This window comes from Chelonia mydas, chromosome 5 (genome assembly GCF_015237465.2).
Source record: "Chelonia mydas isolate rCheMyd1 chromosome 5, rCheMyd1.pri.v2, whole genome shotgun sequence".
Lineage (NCBI taxonomy): Eukaryota > Metazoa > Chordata > Testudines > Cheloniidae > Chelonia > Chelonia mydas.
In genome coordinates, this window is record NC_051245.2 from 126,245,835 (window position 1) to 126,261,994 (window position 16,160).

General features: G+C 42.7%; 1 protein-coding gene across 14 annotated transcripts in view; it reads left to right on the top strand.

Annotated features, from left to right (window-relative positions):
• Nucleotides 1–16,160, top strand: part of PIGG (phosphatidylinositol glycan anchor biosynthesis class G) — a 154,472-nt gene that overhangs the window by 51,960 nt on the left and 86,352 nt on the right. For 13 of the 14 annotated variants that reach the window (XR_005225869.2, XR_005225868.2, XM_037902271.2 and 10 more), the window contains 2 exons: nucleotides 4,813–5,030; nucleotides 14,709–14,990. Coding sequence is in view for 12 of the 14 variants with exons in the window: in XM_037902271.2 (XP_037758199.1) it covers nucleotides 4,813–5,030; nucleotides 14,709–14,990 (500 nt within the window). In the remaining 2 variants the exon portion in view is untranslated. Of the gene's footprint in view, nucleotides 1–4,812; nucleotides 5,031–14,708; nucleotides 14,991–16,160 lie in introns of those variants that run through there. The other variant, XM_043546522.1, reaches the window with a different exon arrangement.

Consider the following 16,160-nt stretch of genomic DNA (forward strand, 5'->3'; position numbering starts at 1 on the left):
GGTTGGTAATTCAACTCTGTTTAATTTTAAATTATGGTTTGAGATAACTATTGAGTTAGGCTTAAAAGCACAGTTTTCTTGAAGAGAAGAAACTACAGGGAGTTTGAAAACCTTACGACAGTTAGCCTGAAGATTAAGGTGTTACTGGCTGGCATGGAAAAAGTTGTCTTGCCACACATTTCAAAACTCCCCTCGAATGGCTAAGACTGCTGTGCTGGGCATCACAAAATGGGGAAGAGATGGCCAGCCCTCTGTAGAGATAGAGGTGGTTAGGGACTATTTAGAAAAGCTGGACTTGCACAAGTCCATGGGGCCGGACGAATTGCATCCGAGAGTGCTGAAGGAATTGGCGGCTGTGATTGCAGAGCCCTTGGCCATTATCTTTGAAAACTCGTGGCGAACGGGGGAAGTCCCGGATGACTGGAAAAAGGCTAATGTAGTGCCCATCTTTAAAAAAGGGAAGAAGGAGGATCCTGGGAACTACAGGCCAGTCAGCCTCACCTCAGTCCCTGGAAAAATCATGGAGCAGGTCCTCAAAGAATCAATCCTGAAGCACTTAGAGGAGAGGAAAGTGATCAGGAACAGTCAGCATGGATTCACCAAGGGAAGGTCATGCCTGACTAATCTAATCGCCTTTTATGATGAGATTACTGGTTCTGTGGATGAAGGGAAAGCAGTGGATGTATTGTTTCTTGACTTTAGCAAAGCTTTTGACACGGTCTCCCACAGCATTCTTGTCAGCAAGTTAAGGAAGTATGGGCTGGATGAATGCACTATAAGGTGGGTAGAAAGCTGGCTAGATTGTCGGGCTCAACGGGTAGTGATCAATGGCTCCATGTCTAGTTGGCAGCCGGTGTCAAGTGGAGTGCCCCAGGGGTCGGTCCTGGGGCCCGTTTTGTTCAATATCTTCATAAATGATCTGGAGGATGGTGTGGATTGCACTCTCAGCAAATTTGCGGATGATACTAAACTGGGAGGAGTGGTAGATACGCTGGAGGGGAGGGATAGGATACAGAAGGACCTAGACAAATTGGAGGATTGGGCCAAAAGAAATCTGATGAGGTTCAATAAGGATAAGTGCAGGGTCCTGCACTTAGGATGGAAGAATCCAATGCACCGCTACAGACTAGGGACCGAATGGCTAGGCAGCAGTTCTGCGGAAAAGGACCTAGGGGTGACAGTGGACGAGAAGCTGGATATGAGTCAGCAGTGTGCCCTTGTTGCCAAGAAGGCCAATGGCATTTTGGGATGTATAAGTAGGGGCATAGCGAGCAGATCGAGGGACGTGATCGTTCCCCTCTATTCGACACTGGTGAGGCCTCATCTGGAGTACTGTGTCCAGTTTTGGGCCCCACACTACAAGAAGGATGTGGATAAATTGGAAAGAGTCCAGCGAAGGGCAACAAAAATGATTAGGGGTCTAGAGCACATGAGTTATGAGGAGAGGCTGAGGGAGCTGGGATTGTTTAGTCTGCAGAAGAGAAGAATGAGGGGGGATTTGATAGCTGCTTTCAACTACCTGAAAGGGGGTTCCAAAGAGGATGGCTCTAGACTGTTCTCAATGGTAGCAGATGACAGAACGAGGAGTAATGGTCTCAAGTTGCAATGGGGGAGGTTTAGATTGGATATTAGGAAAAACTTTTTCACTAAGAGGGTGGTGAAACACTGGAATGCGTTACCTAGGGAGGTGGTAGAATCTCCTTCCTTAGAGGTTTTTAAGGTCAGGCTTGACAAAGCCCTGGCTGGGATGATTTAACTGGGACTTGGTCCTGCTTTGAGCAGGGGGTTGGACTAGATGACCTTCTGGGGTCCCTTCCAACCCTGATATTCTATGATTCTATGATTCTATGTATTATTCTTGTGTAATGCTCACCATGTACTGAACTTATATTGTCAATCAACTTTATAATATAAAATATGCTGAAAGCGTAAGAGAAATAAGAAAAGTAGTAACTTTTTACTCTTCCTGTCTTTACTTCACTTTTTATCTTTTCCTGTAACAGAAAATGTGTTTTACAATAGTGTCTGGAGGTTCCAACAGATTATACAGTGCCCGGTACAGTGGTGTCCCAAATAGCTCCAGACCTAAGTGCTTACAAACCAAATGGACAAGATGGGATGGAGGATCACCCCCATTTTATAGATGGGGTTTTGAAGCACAGATTAAGTGGCTTGCCCAAGGTTACACAGCAAGTCTGTGGATTCAGGAATTAAACCCAGGTCTCTTGTATTCCAGTTCAGTGTCCTACTCTACAAGGACATGGCATATCATTCCTGTTTTGTCTTCAGTGTTAGTTTTTTCTTTCTCTGTCCTTATGTCCCTCTTCCTATGTAGCTTTAGAGCTGCTCTATTTTCTGGATCATATCTATGGCCTGTGAAAGACTGCTTTGTGTGACTGGCCCCCCCAAAAAAGAAGTACTTTTTAGCTTGAATTAAAGGGTCAGTGGAGTATTCTCCCAGCATGAGATGAATCCTCTGGTCTAGGATTGCTGTAGCTCTTAAGTCACTCCCCGACCTGGCCCAGGGATAAAGGGCTGGGCTAGAGGGCGGGGCATGGCCAGGGTATTCCAACACGTTGCTGGCCATGGGCACTGATAGAAAATATGGAATAGTCACTGTCCAGAGACAATGACCAGTTGAGAAATAATCTTCTGCAGGCCGCTCGAAGGGAGAGCGTGCATAGTTTCTTATCAAAATGTTTGAGGCCTCCATCTTTCATATCAGACTTTCATTAATTAGTGCGTGGCACCCTTGAAGCAAGACCCTCTGACTTCTTGAAGGGAGAAGGAAAATTGTTTTCCTTCAACAGCTTGGCAGCTGTGTAGGTGCAGTTCTGTCACCCTCCTTGTTCCTGAGATTTCTAGCTGCCGAGCGGAGTGGCAGTTTCTCTGATAGGATTTTTCCTGCAGCTTCAGTTTGAGTCTTTCACTCCAGCTCTTGCCTTTGCTACTGCTCCTAGATTTGCAGTCTGTTTTACTTTTGCTTACAGGTTTCTGAGTAGCAGCAGTTTTTTGCTTCTGCAGCTTGACAAACCAGCAGGAGCTGGGGCACCAGCTCTGTGTGCAGACTTGGGAGGGTTACAGTTCCTCAATTCACAGTTCACATTTGAAAACTTCTTTGCAACCATAAGTGTTAGAAACTTCATTTTTAAAATGAAAACTTTAGATTCTACAGAAGAAGCTTATTTAGTTTATCTAAGAGACATTTAGGAGATGACTTGACTACAGATTGCAAATACCTACATGGGTAGAAGACTTGATGGAGGGCTCTTTAATTTATCAGACAGACATAAGACTCAGTAGCTGGAAGCTGAAGCAAAGAAAACTTAGACTAAAATAAGGTAATGAATCATTGGAGCAATTTACCTAGGGATGTGGTAGCTTCTGTTACTTGAAGTCTTTAAATCCAGATGAAATCTCTCTCCAAAAGATGTGCCGTAGCTCAACAAGAAGTGATGGGTTGGATGCAGGAGCCATTTAGTGAAATTCTATGGCCTGCGTTGTGCACAAGGTCGGACCATCTGATCATCCCTTTGCTTTTCACGGACTCAGATTTAAAAGGCTTGAAGATCAGGCTGAAGTCTCCTTGTCTTGGAAATATCTTGACTGTCGTAGCTTCCTTAATAGTATGCTCCTAAGAAACAGTACCAAGATTTTCAGAAGTCTAGGATTTTGGGAATCTGTCTTGAAAGGGACCTGATGCTCAGATGTTAGGTAATCTGAAAAATCAGGCCATTTACAGTGTTTCAGGTTGGACAACCTAAAAGTGAGGCATGCAAAATCACTTTTGAAATTATTGACCGCAAGATGTAAGTGCATGTTTCTACTAATTTTATTTGGCTCTATCAGGTGAAATTACAAAAATGTATATGTTGGGGACTTGATTGCAGAGATCAGGGAATGATACTCCTTGAAAAAAGATTGAATGGCTGTGTGTTCGTATATTACTGGCAAATCTGAGTCTTTTGAATTCAACAATTTCACGTTTTTATTGATAACAAAAAGTGTTTGGAAAAAAACATTTTAAAATTATTTCTTTTCAGGGATGCAGTCTAATATTAGTCTCACAGTACCTATGTCCCCTTCTGAATGAAAGAGACTGGCTTTACTTGTATGCTTTATGCTTATCCCCTGATTAGGGCTCTTACAATCTCATTCTTTACCATCAATAGTATAGGTTACATGCCCCATATTGCAAAAAGACATTTAAAATATACTGGATAGAACCCAGAAAACAAGCCATGTCTTATTGGACAATGAGACAAATATGGAAAACTTTGCATTTAAATCAGAAAAGGCATTGTTTGCAGTGTTATTGTTTAAACTAAAATAAAATAGTCCATATCACATTATATACAAATTCCTGCTGTTTTGCCCACATAAGTTGAATGAAGGAACTGATGTTCCCTCTAGAGAACGACCAACAACAGATGGTATCCAACCTGGCCTATACCGATTATGGATAACTAGTGATCCTAATGGAGAACATATGAGTTCTGACAGGGCTTAAGTACATAAGTATGAGTGAGTGTCAGTTTAGAAAGTTCTTCTAATTTTTTATACGTTTTTTGTTTTCAGTATGTTTATTTTCAACTTCGAGGGCTTTGTTTCATTTTTGGGGGATTAATCAGTCTTATTCTGGGTAACTACCTCATTATAGACTTGATTGCCTGTTTAGGTTTTATGTCTTTCTCGGTGTGAAATTACAATTGTTTTAGGTCCTGAAGCAAGGTTTTCCTGGGAAAATATAATCAGGACTCTGATAATTACTAATTTACTTACTGATCCTTTTATCTGTTTCTTTCTTACTAGATCCTGGATTTGAGCATTTTAAGATAGCAGAAAAATCCCATGGGAATTGGATCAAGCTCTATCTAGAGGGAAATAATTCAGAAGTCCTCTTAAACCTTGGCAAAAAGGTCCTTAAGCAATATTTAGAGGCTCTGAAGATCTTGAGTTCTTCACTGAGCAAGCAAGTGGCACAATACGACATGTATTCAATGACGGTGGGGACTGTGATAGTCCTGGAGGTATGAATTGATAAGTTTAGGAAGAAGGTTATATGATGGCATTGCCTGTGCTAGGGGAGAATGACCCAGGAGGTCCCGTCCCAATTTATATTCTTGTGAATTCACATCTCATTATGAAGCGGCTAAGAGCAGAAACGTTCAATTTGCTCTTTTGACTACATAGTATTGTTGTAGTAATGAGTAATGCTGGAAATTGGTAACTGTTTCACAGTGTTAACTCTTTTCTATTGAAAGATGAAGTATGACTTTTCAACACACCAAAATTATTTTCTGGGATAAGTGTTAGGAAGCTTTTGGTATAATCTCTTTGGTTTACGCTTTCTGTACTTTGATATTTACAAAAAGAAAAGGAGTACTTGTGGCACCTTAAAGACTAAAATTTATTTGAGCATAAGCTTTCGTGAGCTACAGCCGATGAAGTGAGCTGTAGCTCACAAAAGCTTATGCTCAAATAAATTTTAGTCTCTAAGGTGCCACAAGTACTCCTTTTCTCTTTGCGAATATAGACTAACACGGCTGCTACTCTGAAACCTTTGATATTTACAGTAAGTGTGTAGATGTGCTCCAACTTTAACTGCTCTTGTATCCACTAGCCTATATTGCTTCATGAACAGAGCTTCTCTATATAAAAAGTATACAGCAGTTATGACAACATTCTGTTTGTGCCTAATGATGATGTAAAATTCACATTTCAGCAGTCCGGGTCAAATTCTCAGATGTAGGAACATTTATTCTTCGTGCTTAAAGGTATAATCCTGGGAAAGGAGTGCTTCCTGCAGGGAGCTCAGTGCCCTCAACTCTTGCTTAAGATCTTCTGTAGGAGCTGAGAGTACTCAGCACCTCACAGGACTGGGCCCTAAAAATAGCAAATACCATCTTTGGTATGAAGCCTGGAACAGGCTATTTGTAGGTGTTTTTGTTTTTTTTTTTTTTTTTTTTTTTTTAAATGTGGATAATTATTAGGGCTATTGATTGATCGCAGTTAAGTCACGCGATTTAACTCAAAAAATTGTGATTAAAAAAATTTATTGCCGTTTTAATCGCATTGTTAAACAATAGAATACCAATTGAAATTTATTACATATTTTTGGGTGTTTTTCTACATTTTAAAATATATTGATTTCAGTAACACAGAATACACAGTGTTCAGTGCTCACTTTATACTATTTTTATTACAAATATTTGCACTGTAAAAATGATAAATGTAGATTTTTTTTTTGTTACATAACTACATTAAAAACTGTAAAACTTCAGAGCCTACAAGTCTTCCTTCTTGTTCAGCCAATCGCTAAGACAAACAAGTTTGTTTAGATTTATGGGAGATAATGCTGCCCGCTTCTTATTTACGTCTGCTGAAAGTGAGAACAGGTATTCTTATGGCAGTTTTGTAGCCGGCATTGCAAGGTATTTATATGCCAGATATTCTAAACAGTCATATGCCCCTTCATGCTTCAGCCGCCATTCCAGCGGACATGCTTCCATGTTGATGATCTCATTTAAAAAAATGTGTTAATTAAATTTGTGACTAAACTCCTTGGGGGAGAATTGTACGTCTCCTACTCTTTTACCTGCATTCTGCCATATATTTCATGTTATAGCAGTCTCAGATGACCCAGCACGTTAATTTGTAAGAATGCTTTCACTGCAGATTTGACAAAACGCAAAGAAGGTACCAATGTGAGATTTCTAAAGATAGCTACAGCACATGACCCAAGATTTAAGAATCTGTAGTGCCTTCCAAAATCTGAGAGGGACAAGGTGTGGAGCATGCTTTCAGAGGTCTTAAAAGAGCAACACTCTGATGCGGAAACTACAGAATCCGAACCACCAAAAAAGAAAATGAACCATCTGCCGGTGGCCTCTGACTCAGACGATGAAAATGAACATGTGTCGGTCCACTGCTGGAGATTATCGAGCAGAACCCAACATCAGCATGGATGCATGTCCTCTGGAATGGTGGTCAAAGCAAGAAGGGCTATATGAATCTTCAGCGCGTTTGGCACGTAAATATCTTGCGACTCCGGCTACAACAGTGCCCTGTGAACGCCTGTTCTTACTTTTAGGTGACATTGTCAACGAGAAGCGGGCAGCATTGTCTTCTGCAAATGTAAACAAACTTGTTTGAGTGACTGGCTGAACAGGAAGTAGGACTGAGTGGGCTTGTAAGCTCTAAAGTTTTACATTTTCTATTTGAGTGCAGTTATTGTACATAATTCTGTATTTGTAAGTTAAACTTTCGCGATAAAGGGATTGCACTACAGTACTTGTGTTCGGTGAATTGAGAAATACTATTTTTTTTTTACAGTGCAAATATTTGTAATAAAAAATAAATATAAAGTGAGCCCTGTGTGCTTTGTATTCTGTGTTGTAATTGAAATCAATATATTTGAAAATGTAGAAAACATCCAAAAATATTTAAATAGTATTCTACTATTGCTTAACAGCACGATTAATCTTTTTAATTGCATGACAGCCCTACTTTCTAGGTTTAAAAAAAATTCCATCATGTCGGATCACATTGACACCACATAAGTCATCACAGTGTTAAAACCTGAAGACCCACAGAACAGATCTCTGCTACTTGAGCTAATGGAATAACTGGTGGTAGTGGTATTGGGTTAGCCACTATAGGGAGGTGAGGCAAGATTTGGGTTTCACAGCATTCCTCTGTCAGCCTACTATTTGTTGACAGAGGAATGTTGAGGCTCAGGAAATGCTAGATTTTTATGGCAGGTTCTGTAGTGGCACATAATCTAATGTTTATACAGACCCTTGTGCCCCTGGCCTCCCCTGCCCCTTCCAGCCTGTCCTTGTCCGTCTCCCTCCTCAGCACTTCATGCATCTGTATTAGTCAAGTGGCTTCCTCTTCCATTGCCAGTGTGGCAGTACTGGGGAGTATTGAGAGCACAGGATAGAGTCTCTGTGCTTTTAGTTCTTGTGCTTGGTGCTACAACAGTCCCTGACTGCTGAGAGCACCAATTGCAGAGATAGTCCTGCTCAGCCCCTGCAGTCCTGAGATGAAGTTTCTGCACTGTTGATCTGTGGGGTAGCACATGCGTTGTGTGGTCAGCATGTAGGATCTGTGAGGGGTTGGAGCATGCTCAGTACAGATGAAATCTTCAGAGAACATCTTTGTGGGGGAGGGATAGCTCAGTGGTTTGAGCATTGGCTTGCTAAACCTAGGATTGAGTTCAATCCTTGAAGGGGTCATTTAGGGATCTGGGGCAAAAATTGGGGATTGGTCCTGCTTTGAGCAGGGGGTTGGACTAGATGACCTCCTGAAGTCCCTTCCAACTCTGAGATTCTATGAGATTCTAACATAGCTGTCGTAGTCTACTAAATGAGCATGTGTGAACCGAGGTTTTGGGGTTCAGAACATGTCCAAATATGGATGAATTTTCACAAAGATGGTAAAAAGCACATCCCTGTCACTGTGGGACCCTTGCCAAATTTCAGGTCTCTGATCCAAAATATCGGAGGTACTAGAGCTTCTCAACAAAATGGTTACGAATTTTTTAACATGGACAAAATATCAATATGAGAAACAGCTGTGATTTTGCTGAGACTTTAAAAAAAGAAAATTCATCCCATGCCAAACAGCAAACATGGAAAATTTCAGCCTAAACCATTAGCTTGGTGGGGTTATAAGAAACTGAAAATAGGGCATTAGAATGGAAAGGGCTGGGTAAAACAAGGTCTTAGAATGGAAAACATCAGGCAAGTAGTTGATTGTGTGATTAACTACATAGGCACTGCTACCTGAGCCACTTTATAATAACCTGTCCTCTATAAATCTGTTCTTCTCTAACTATAGAGGAGAAAATGGAGGCTCACTGTGGCTTTACGGGTTTGGGTCAATTTCTGCAGGTATCTTAGTTCTTTTGCCCTTAATGTCCATAATGGCAGTTTTAGGTCATAACTAGATGAGTGATATCTTGAAAATGCTTTGAAAATATTAGGATACCTTTGCTTGGAAAACAAACAGATAAGTGTTCTTGTATTAGAATAAACCCCAAATAGGAACAGCATCAAAGAAAATCATAGAATATCAGGGTTGGAAGGGACCCCAGAAGGTCATCTAGTCCAACCCCCTGTTCAAAGCAGGACCAAGTCCCAGTTAAATCATCCCAGCCAGGGCTTTGTCAAGCCTGACCTTAAAAACCTCTAAGGAAGGAGATTCTACCACCTCCCTAGGTAACGCATTCCAGTGTTTCACCACCCTCTTAGTGGAAAAGTTTTTTCCTAATATCCAATCTAAACCTCCCCCATTGCAACTTGAGACCATTACTCCTCGTTCTGTCATCTGCTACCATTGAGAACAGTCTAGAGCCATCCTCTTTGGAACCCCCTTTCAGGTAGTTGAAAGCAGCTATCAAATCCCCCCTCATTCTTCTCTTCTGCAGACTAAACAATCCCAGCTCCCTCAGCCTCTCCTCATAAGTCATGTGCTCTAGACCCCTAATCATTTTTGTTGCCCTTCGCTGGACTCTTTCCAATTTATCCACATCCTTCTTGTAGTGTGGGGCCCAAAACTGGACACAGTACTCCAGATGAGGCCTCACCAGTGTCAAATAGAGGGGAACGATCACGTCCCTCGATCTGCTCGCTATGCCCCTACTTATACATCCCAAAATGCCATTGGCCTTCTTGGCAACAAGGGCACACTGCTGACTCATATCCAGCTTCTCGTCTACTGTCACCCCTAGGTCCTTTTCTGCAGAACTGCTGCCTAGCCATTCGGTCCCTAGTCTGTAGCGGTGCATTGGATTCTTCCATCCTAAGTGCAGGACCCTGCACTTATCCTTATTGAACCTCATCAGATTTCTTTTGGCCCAATCCTCCAATTTGTCTAGGTCCTTCTGTATCCTATCCCTGCCCTCCAGCGTATCTACCACTCCTCCCAGTTTAGTATCATCCGCAAATTTGCTGAGAGTGCAATCCACACCATCCTCCAGATCATTAATGAAGATATTGAACAAAACCGGCCCCAGGACCGACCCCTGGGGCACTCCACTTGACACCGGCTGCCAACTAGACATGGAGCCATTGATCACTACCCGTTGAGCCCGACAATCTAGCCAGCTTTCTACCCACCTTATAGTGCATTCATCCAGCCCATACTTCCTTAACTTGCTGACAAGAATGCTGTGGGAGACCGTGTCAAAAGCTTTGCTAAAGTCAAGAAACAATACATCCACTGCTTTCCCTTCATCCACAGAACCAGTAATCTCATCATAAAAGGCGATTAGATTAGTCAGGCATGACCTTCCCTTGGTGAATCCATGCTGACTGTTCCTGATCACTTTCCTCTCCTCTAAGTGCTTCAGGATTGATTCTTTGAGGACCTGCTCCATGATTTTTCCAGGGACTGAGGTGAGGCTGACTGGCCTGTAGTTCCCAGGATCCTCCTTCTTCCCTTTTTTAAAGATAGGCACTACATTAGCCTTTTTCCAGTCATCCGGGACTTCCTTGTCCAAATGAATTCCAGTCTACAAATATGAAGGCTTATAGAGTATAAAGATCCACATCTATTGATAGGCAAAAATAATTGTGACCAATAACATCATAGCACTTACTTCTAGTACCATAAGTATGTGTTGGCTCGGAAGTTGATCATAGTTTGTCTAGGTTAGTTAAGACCTAAACTTAATGCATTTTCTTTATTGTGGAATACATAAGTGATGACTTCCAACATCCTTGAAACCTTAACACTGACCCTGAGACACTAAAGACCATAAAAACTGACCAGTTCATACAGGCTGCTGGGGACAGCTATAGCTGCCATGGAAAAGGGAAAGGGAGCATCTCCCTCTGTGGGAAGCAGAGGAAGGGTAGCATTCCTGTTTAGGATAAACAATGACTACTGAGGACCCTGCTGATCAACTGGTCTGTCCTCTTGTGTCCCACTCATTCCTCCTGCAGGGTCCTGCCTGCTTCTTTAGCTTTGGACTCAGCATTGAGGTGGCTGTGTGGTTTGGGAAGAGAGGCTGTGGGGAGAGAACCTGACACAGAGAACCCAGGGTGACTTCATGCAAAGTATAGTGGGGGAAGAGAAGACTGGCAGCCTGCTGTAAGGAGATGTGGATCTTCAGTTTCTCATGGAGGGTAGAGGGTGCTGCTTTTATGTCTGTTTGCACATTTTACTACATTATGTGATAAAAGCTGACTCTTGGCAATGATTCATGAAAATGCAGGTGGCACAATGGTATAGTGTGCGCTTACTTTTAACCTTGAGACGTATTTTAAATGTTGCCTTAAAATTCTATTGTTTGATCTCATCCTTGTCCAAATTCCATTTGTGCACATTGCGAACCACTGTGGAACTTGGCCTGATTTCCTGTTTCTGCTTAGAGGTGGCATGTTGGAATAGCGGAGGTTATACTGGTTAGCATTCAGGTTCATTGGCCTCAAATGGAGTTTTGTCTACATCTATCTGGATAGGGCTGAACCCTTCAGAAAGACACCCCCTCCCCCCCCCCCAACATTGTTGGTCTTGCTCACAGATAGATCAAAAAGGTCTGTAATCTCTAATCAGACTTTCCAAGTGGATATCCATCTGCATTAATTCTTGCTGCAAACCTCATAATATTCAAGCGTCTTCAGACATATGAAGTCATGCTACAAGGTCCCTTTTTACCTCTATGGCATTTTTCAAAAATGAGCCCATTATTTAAATATGTAAAGCTGCTACTTGGTCTTCTGTACATACGTTCGCTAACCACTATGCAATAACTCATGACTCTGCTGCTGATACTATGTTCAGCTCAGGTGTACTTTCTTCTATACTGGACTTGACTCTAAAGTCCACTCCTCCTTAAAGGGAAACTGCTCAGTACTCACCTAGAATGGGGCACTGATAAAAACTCTCTTCAAAAAAGAAGAAATGGTTACTCACCCTGTGCAGTAACTATAGTTCTTCGAGAACTGTGTCCCTATGGGCGCTCCACTGCCCACCCATCTTCCCCTCTGCTTTTGAGTTCTCTGTTCTACAGCTCCACAGTAGAGAAGGAACTGTGGGTGGGTTCACCTGTGCAGCACTATATAATAATGATTTGGGGCACGAGGCTGACTAGTACATGTGCATGGGCTGAACGGACACTGCTATGAGAAATCTCCATTCAAAGGCACACGGGTAGGGTGACCAGGTGTCCGGTTTTGGACTGGAACACATGGTCAAAAAGGGATCCAGGCAACTCCGGTCAGCACTGCTGACAGGGCCATTGACTGTCTGTTTGGAGGAGCCACTGCCCTATGGGGCTGGCAGGCTCCCTGCTAGCTGCGGTGCTGTGTGGCTCACGGGTTGGGAAGCAGCCGGCATGTCTGGCCCTAGCTTTAGGGGCAGCCAGGGGGGTCCGTGTGCTTCCCCCCTCACCCCCCCCCCCACCCCCCCGTAGGCGCATCTCATTGGCTGGGTCAGGGCAGGGGAGGAACTAGCGCGAGAACGACTCGAGAGCGTTCCGCAGGTGGTGGCTGAGGGGTCGTGTGGTGGGCGCCTCTCCTGCTGCTGCCCGGCCCTCTTCTCCTCACACTCCTTGTGTGGCTGGGTTTGAGCTGTGGTGCGTGCCCTGCCTCTGACCGCGGTTTGTCTGTCGCCCCATTGCCAGCAACCAGGAGGAGTTCGACTTATGTGTATCCCCGTCTCCGAGTGCTGGGAATGAGGCTGCACCCCCATCCACCCGTCATTGTATCCCTCCCAATCCCAGCCCCCTTGCAGCCTCATCACTGCATTCTTCCTTGCCCCAACCCCTCTGCATCCCCATCCCCCAGTCACTGCATCCCTTCCCCATCCCATCCTGTCCTGCCCACCACACCTACCCATCCCAGCTCTGTACCCCTTACAGCACTCTCCCACCCATCCTCTCCACCTCCCAGAGCTGCCACCCCCACAGCCCTGCACTCCATTCACCTCTACACCCTTGTGCCCCCGACATCCTCATGCACCTGTAGCGTTCTGCATCCCCATCCACCCCACATCCCCTCCTCTCTCCTTCACTGCCCCCTCTCACCCTGACCCTGCTCTCATCCTTGGCCTCTTTCCCTCCCCAGTCTCTCTCCTCCACACACACAAACCCACCCACCCATCTTCTCTCCCCCCCCCCCCCCCATCTTTTCCCCTCCAGCCCACCCTCCTCCCTTCCCAGCTGGGTGATTTAGGCAGCCCCTGGAAAAGTGTATGAAGAAGTGTCTCTGTGTAGGCAAGTGTATGCATGCATGCGTTGTATGTATGTAAGAGACTGTGGGTCTTTGTGTAGAGAGGTATGTGTATTACCGCATGTTTGTATACGTGTGTGAATACAATTTGCAGCCTAACTATTTGACTTTTATTCCTTTTGCTGGCTTGCGCACAAAAAAATTGATGACATAAAATATGTGTGTATTCATTTCATAATAAGTTTTTAAAAGAGAAGGGAACTCTACAAGAAATGTATTATTTCTTAAAAGGTGAAGTTGTCAACTAGTAATTGCAGAAGAGCCAATGTATCCTACATTTATCCCCACCTTTGCTGAGCTACATTATAAACTCTTTGTTGTAGACTCTCTCTTTTTATGTGTATATCCAGCACCTACCACCCTGGAGCCCTGATCTTAGTTGGGGTCTCTAGGCACTAAACAATAATTGTAATATTAAATAATGTGGAATTACATGCATTAGTGCATGCTAGATGTTTACACATGAATACACGTGTATCTGCATGGAGGGATGGGAGTCCGTTTCTACCAGTTTATTTATATAGTTTTCTGGACTGGTGTGCATTTCTGTGGTGGTGCTCCATGGCTTTGTATTTGGGCTTCAGGAGTGGGCCTTTAATGGACCCATTGCAACTGTGTTAATGTGTGGTTCTAATTCCACACACAATAACAATAGTGAAGAAAAAAGGTGGAGCTGGTTACGAAAAATGGGAAGAGGGCAGAGAGAGAATAATGAAAACCTTTGTGAAATTTCATTTTTTAAAAAAATTACCCTTTTTGACTATTTTGCTGTCAGCTCTAATGTCCTGTAACAAATAAAACATGAACTTAGCATAATACAGCTGTCAAAACAATAATATGCCTTTTGGGGCCTTGCAGTGAATATGAGCACGAGAGAAGGCGGGGAAGAGCAAGCAACAGAGGGAGAGGGGATGGAGTGGGCGGGGAAGTGAGGCCTCAGGAAGGTGGGGGAAGGGCAAGGCCTTGGAAGGGGTGGGGCAGTGGGCGGGGGAAGGGTGTTCGGTTTTCTGGAATTAGAAAGTTGGCAACGCCACAGAGGGGGCGCAAGCACACCTGGAGTGGTGCTCCCATAGGGGGACACATCTCAAAAAACTGCAGTTATTGCATAGCATGAGTAATCATTTCTTCATACGTCAAACCATGTTCTGCAAGCCCTCCTTGTGCAGGGATGCCATTGAAATCAGTGGGAGTTTTGTATATGGAGTGCTTGCAGGATTTCTGTGCAACAGTTTGTATATCGGTTTAAAAACACTAAAATATGTAAGTGTATTCTTCAGTTACAATTGGCATAAAACTGCCCAGTCTGGCATGTACCTTCCATCACACACAACCTTGTTGCAAAATATATTTACTAGCAATTTAGTATGGAAAAACAACACTGTTTTCCTTTAAATGTTTGCTGAATACTCTAACTGTAGTTCTGAATCTGTCTAGTGATCCTCCCAATATTTTTGCTTTCTTTTCTAGGTTCTACTTCTGCTTTTGCTCAGCATGTCGAAAGCACTGAGCAGCAGGGCTGAATTTGAAGTGCCACTCTCACCTCCGCTGTTTTCTCTGCTGTTTTACTTGATGTGCCTGATGCTCTGTGCAGTTCATGTAATTGTATGCACATCAGCAGAAAGCTTATGCTATTTCTGCAGTATATCATGGTTAACGGCAGTTGGAGTGATGATGCTGATTTCTGCACTTATGTGTGTAATTTTATCCGCCTTTGGAAAGATGATTGAGAATCCCAAACTTCCAGCTAAGGTGAGACCACTCCTTAAGAAATATAGTTGAAGCCTTTTGCTGTTTATGATGTGTTCTCGAGCCAAGTCTTATCTGAAGTTCCTGTTGTATGCTAAAGGTATAGTATAATCTGAAGGTAGTGAAATTGAAATGTGATATAGTCACTATGGCATCATACTGATTACTATAATGAAGATCATAAAAAGTGTTCGTTTTCACATTACTTTAAGAAATGTTCTAATGAATGTAATTTTGCATTTGATTTAGTAGATCAGAAACAATTATGCAGTACACTAGTTACATGCTTCTTACGCTATGACGCTTGCGTATACAACTAAAGCAGTTTGGGTGATGCCAAAATACCACACACTGAAAAGAACTGGTTGTATTTTCCAGATACTTGGAACGTGACAACACTTTGAGTAAGAAAACAGGCATTGTTAGCTTTTTAGTTTCATAAAACAAATTCAGAGGTTTTAAAACCACATCAGCTATATAAAATGGGCTGCCCCTCCTCAGCAGGTGGTAATAATGGAAAAATCAATTAATGTTTAATACAGAAGCTGTATCATTTCCTTTACTGTCTTGATCGTAAAAAGAATAATTCATTTTGTGGTCTGATAGCTGGTTAGCTTAACTTTTTGGTGCCAAACAGCAAATACTTGTTAAAATAATGAACTAATCAACGAAAGGCGAGATCTGCTGAGCAAGAGACCCAATTGCACAGTCTACTCTGGAAAAGGAATATTGATCTCAAAATGGCCTATACACACTTCAGTCATCTCTGAATTTTCTTACTTAGGCTTTGACTTTTAGCTTTTATTTTATTTACTATGAAATAAGGAGATGTATCTCTTAGATTAATGTTGCTTTAACTAAAAGCAGTCTGACCTTGATGCTGCTAACATTTCATAGTGCCTTAATAGTCTCTGCTGAAACGGAAATATTTACTCATGGTGAGCAGTGCTGGGTACTCTTTTTTTTTTTTTTTTTTTTTTCTTTCTACAGTTTTCCACATTTTTTTCATAGTGCCAGTTTTCCCCCCAATTTTATAAATAGCAACAAGCCAAAAAATAATGGTTAGGACTTGGAGAAAATTGCTTACCTGTAACTTGTTCATATAGATTATCAGTGAAGATCCCCACACTCCCACCTGTTCAAGTTCTATTGAGGATGAAGGGGCTGAGGATA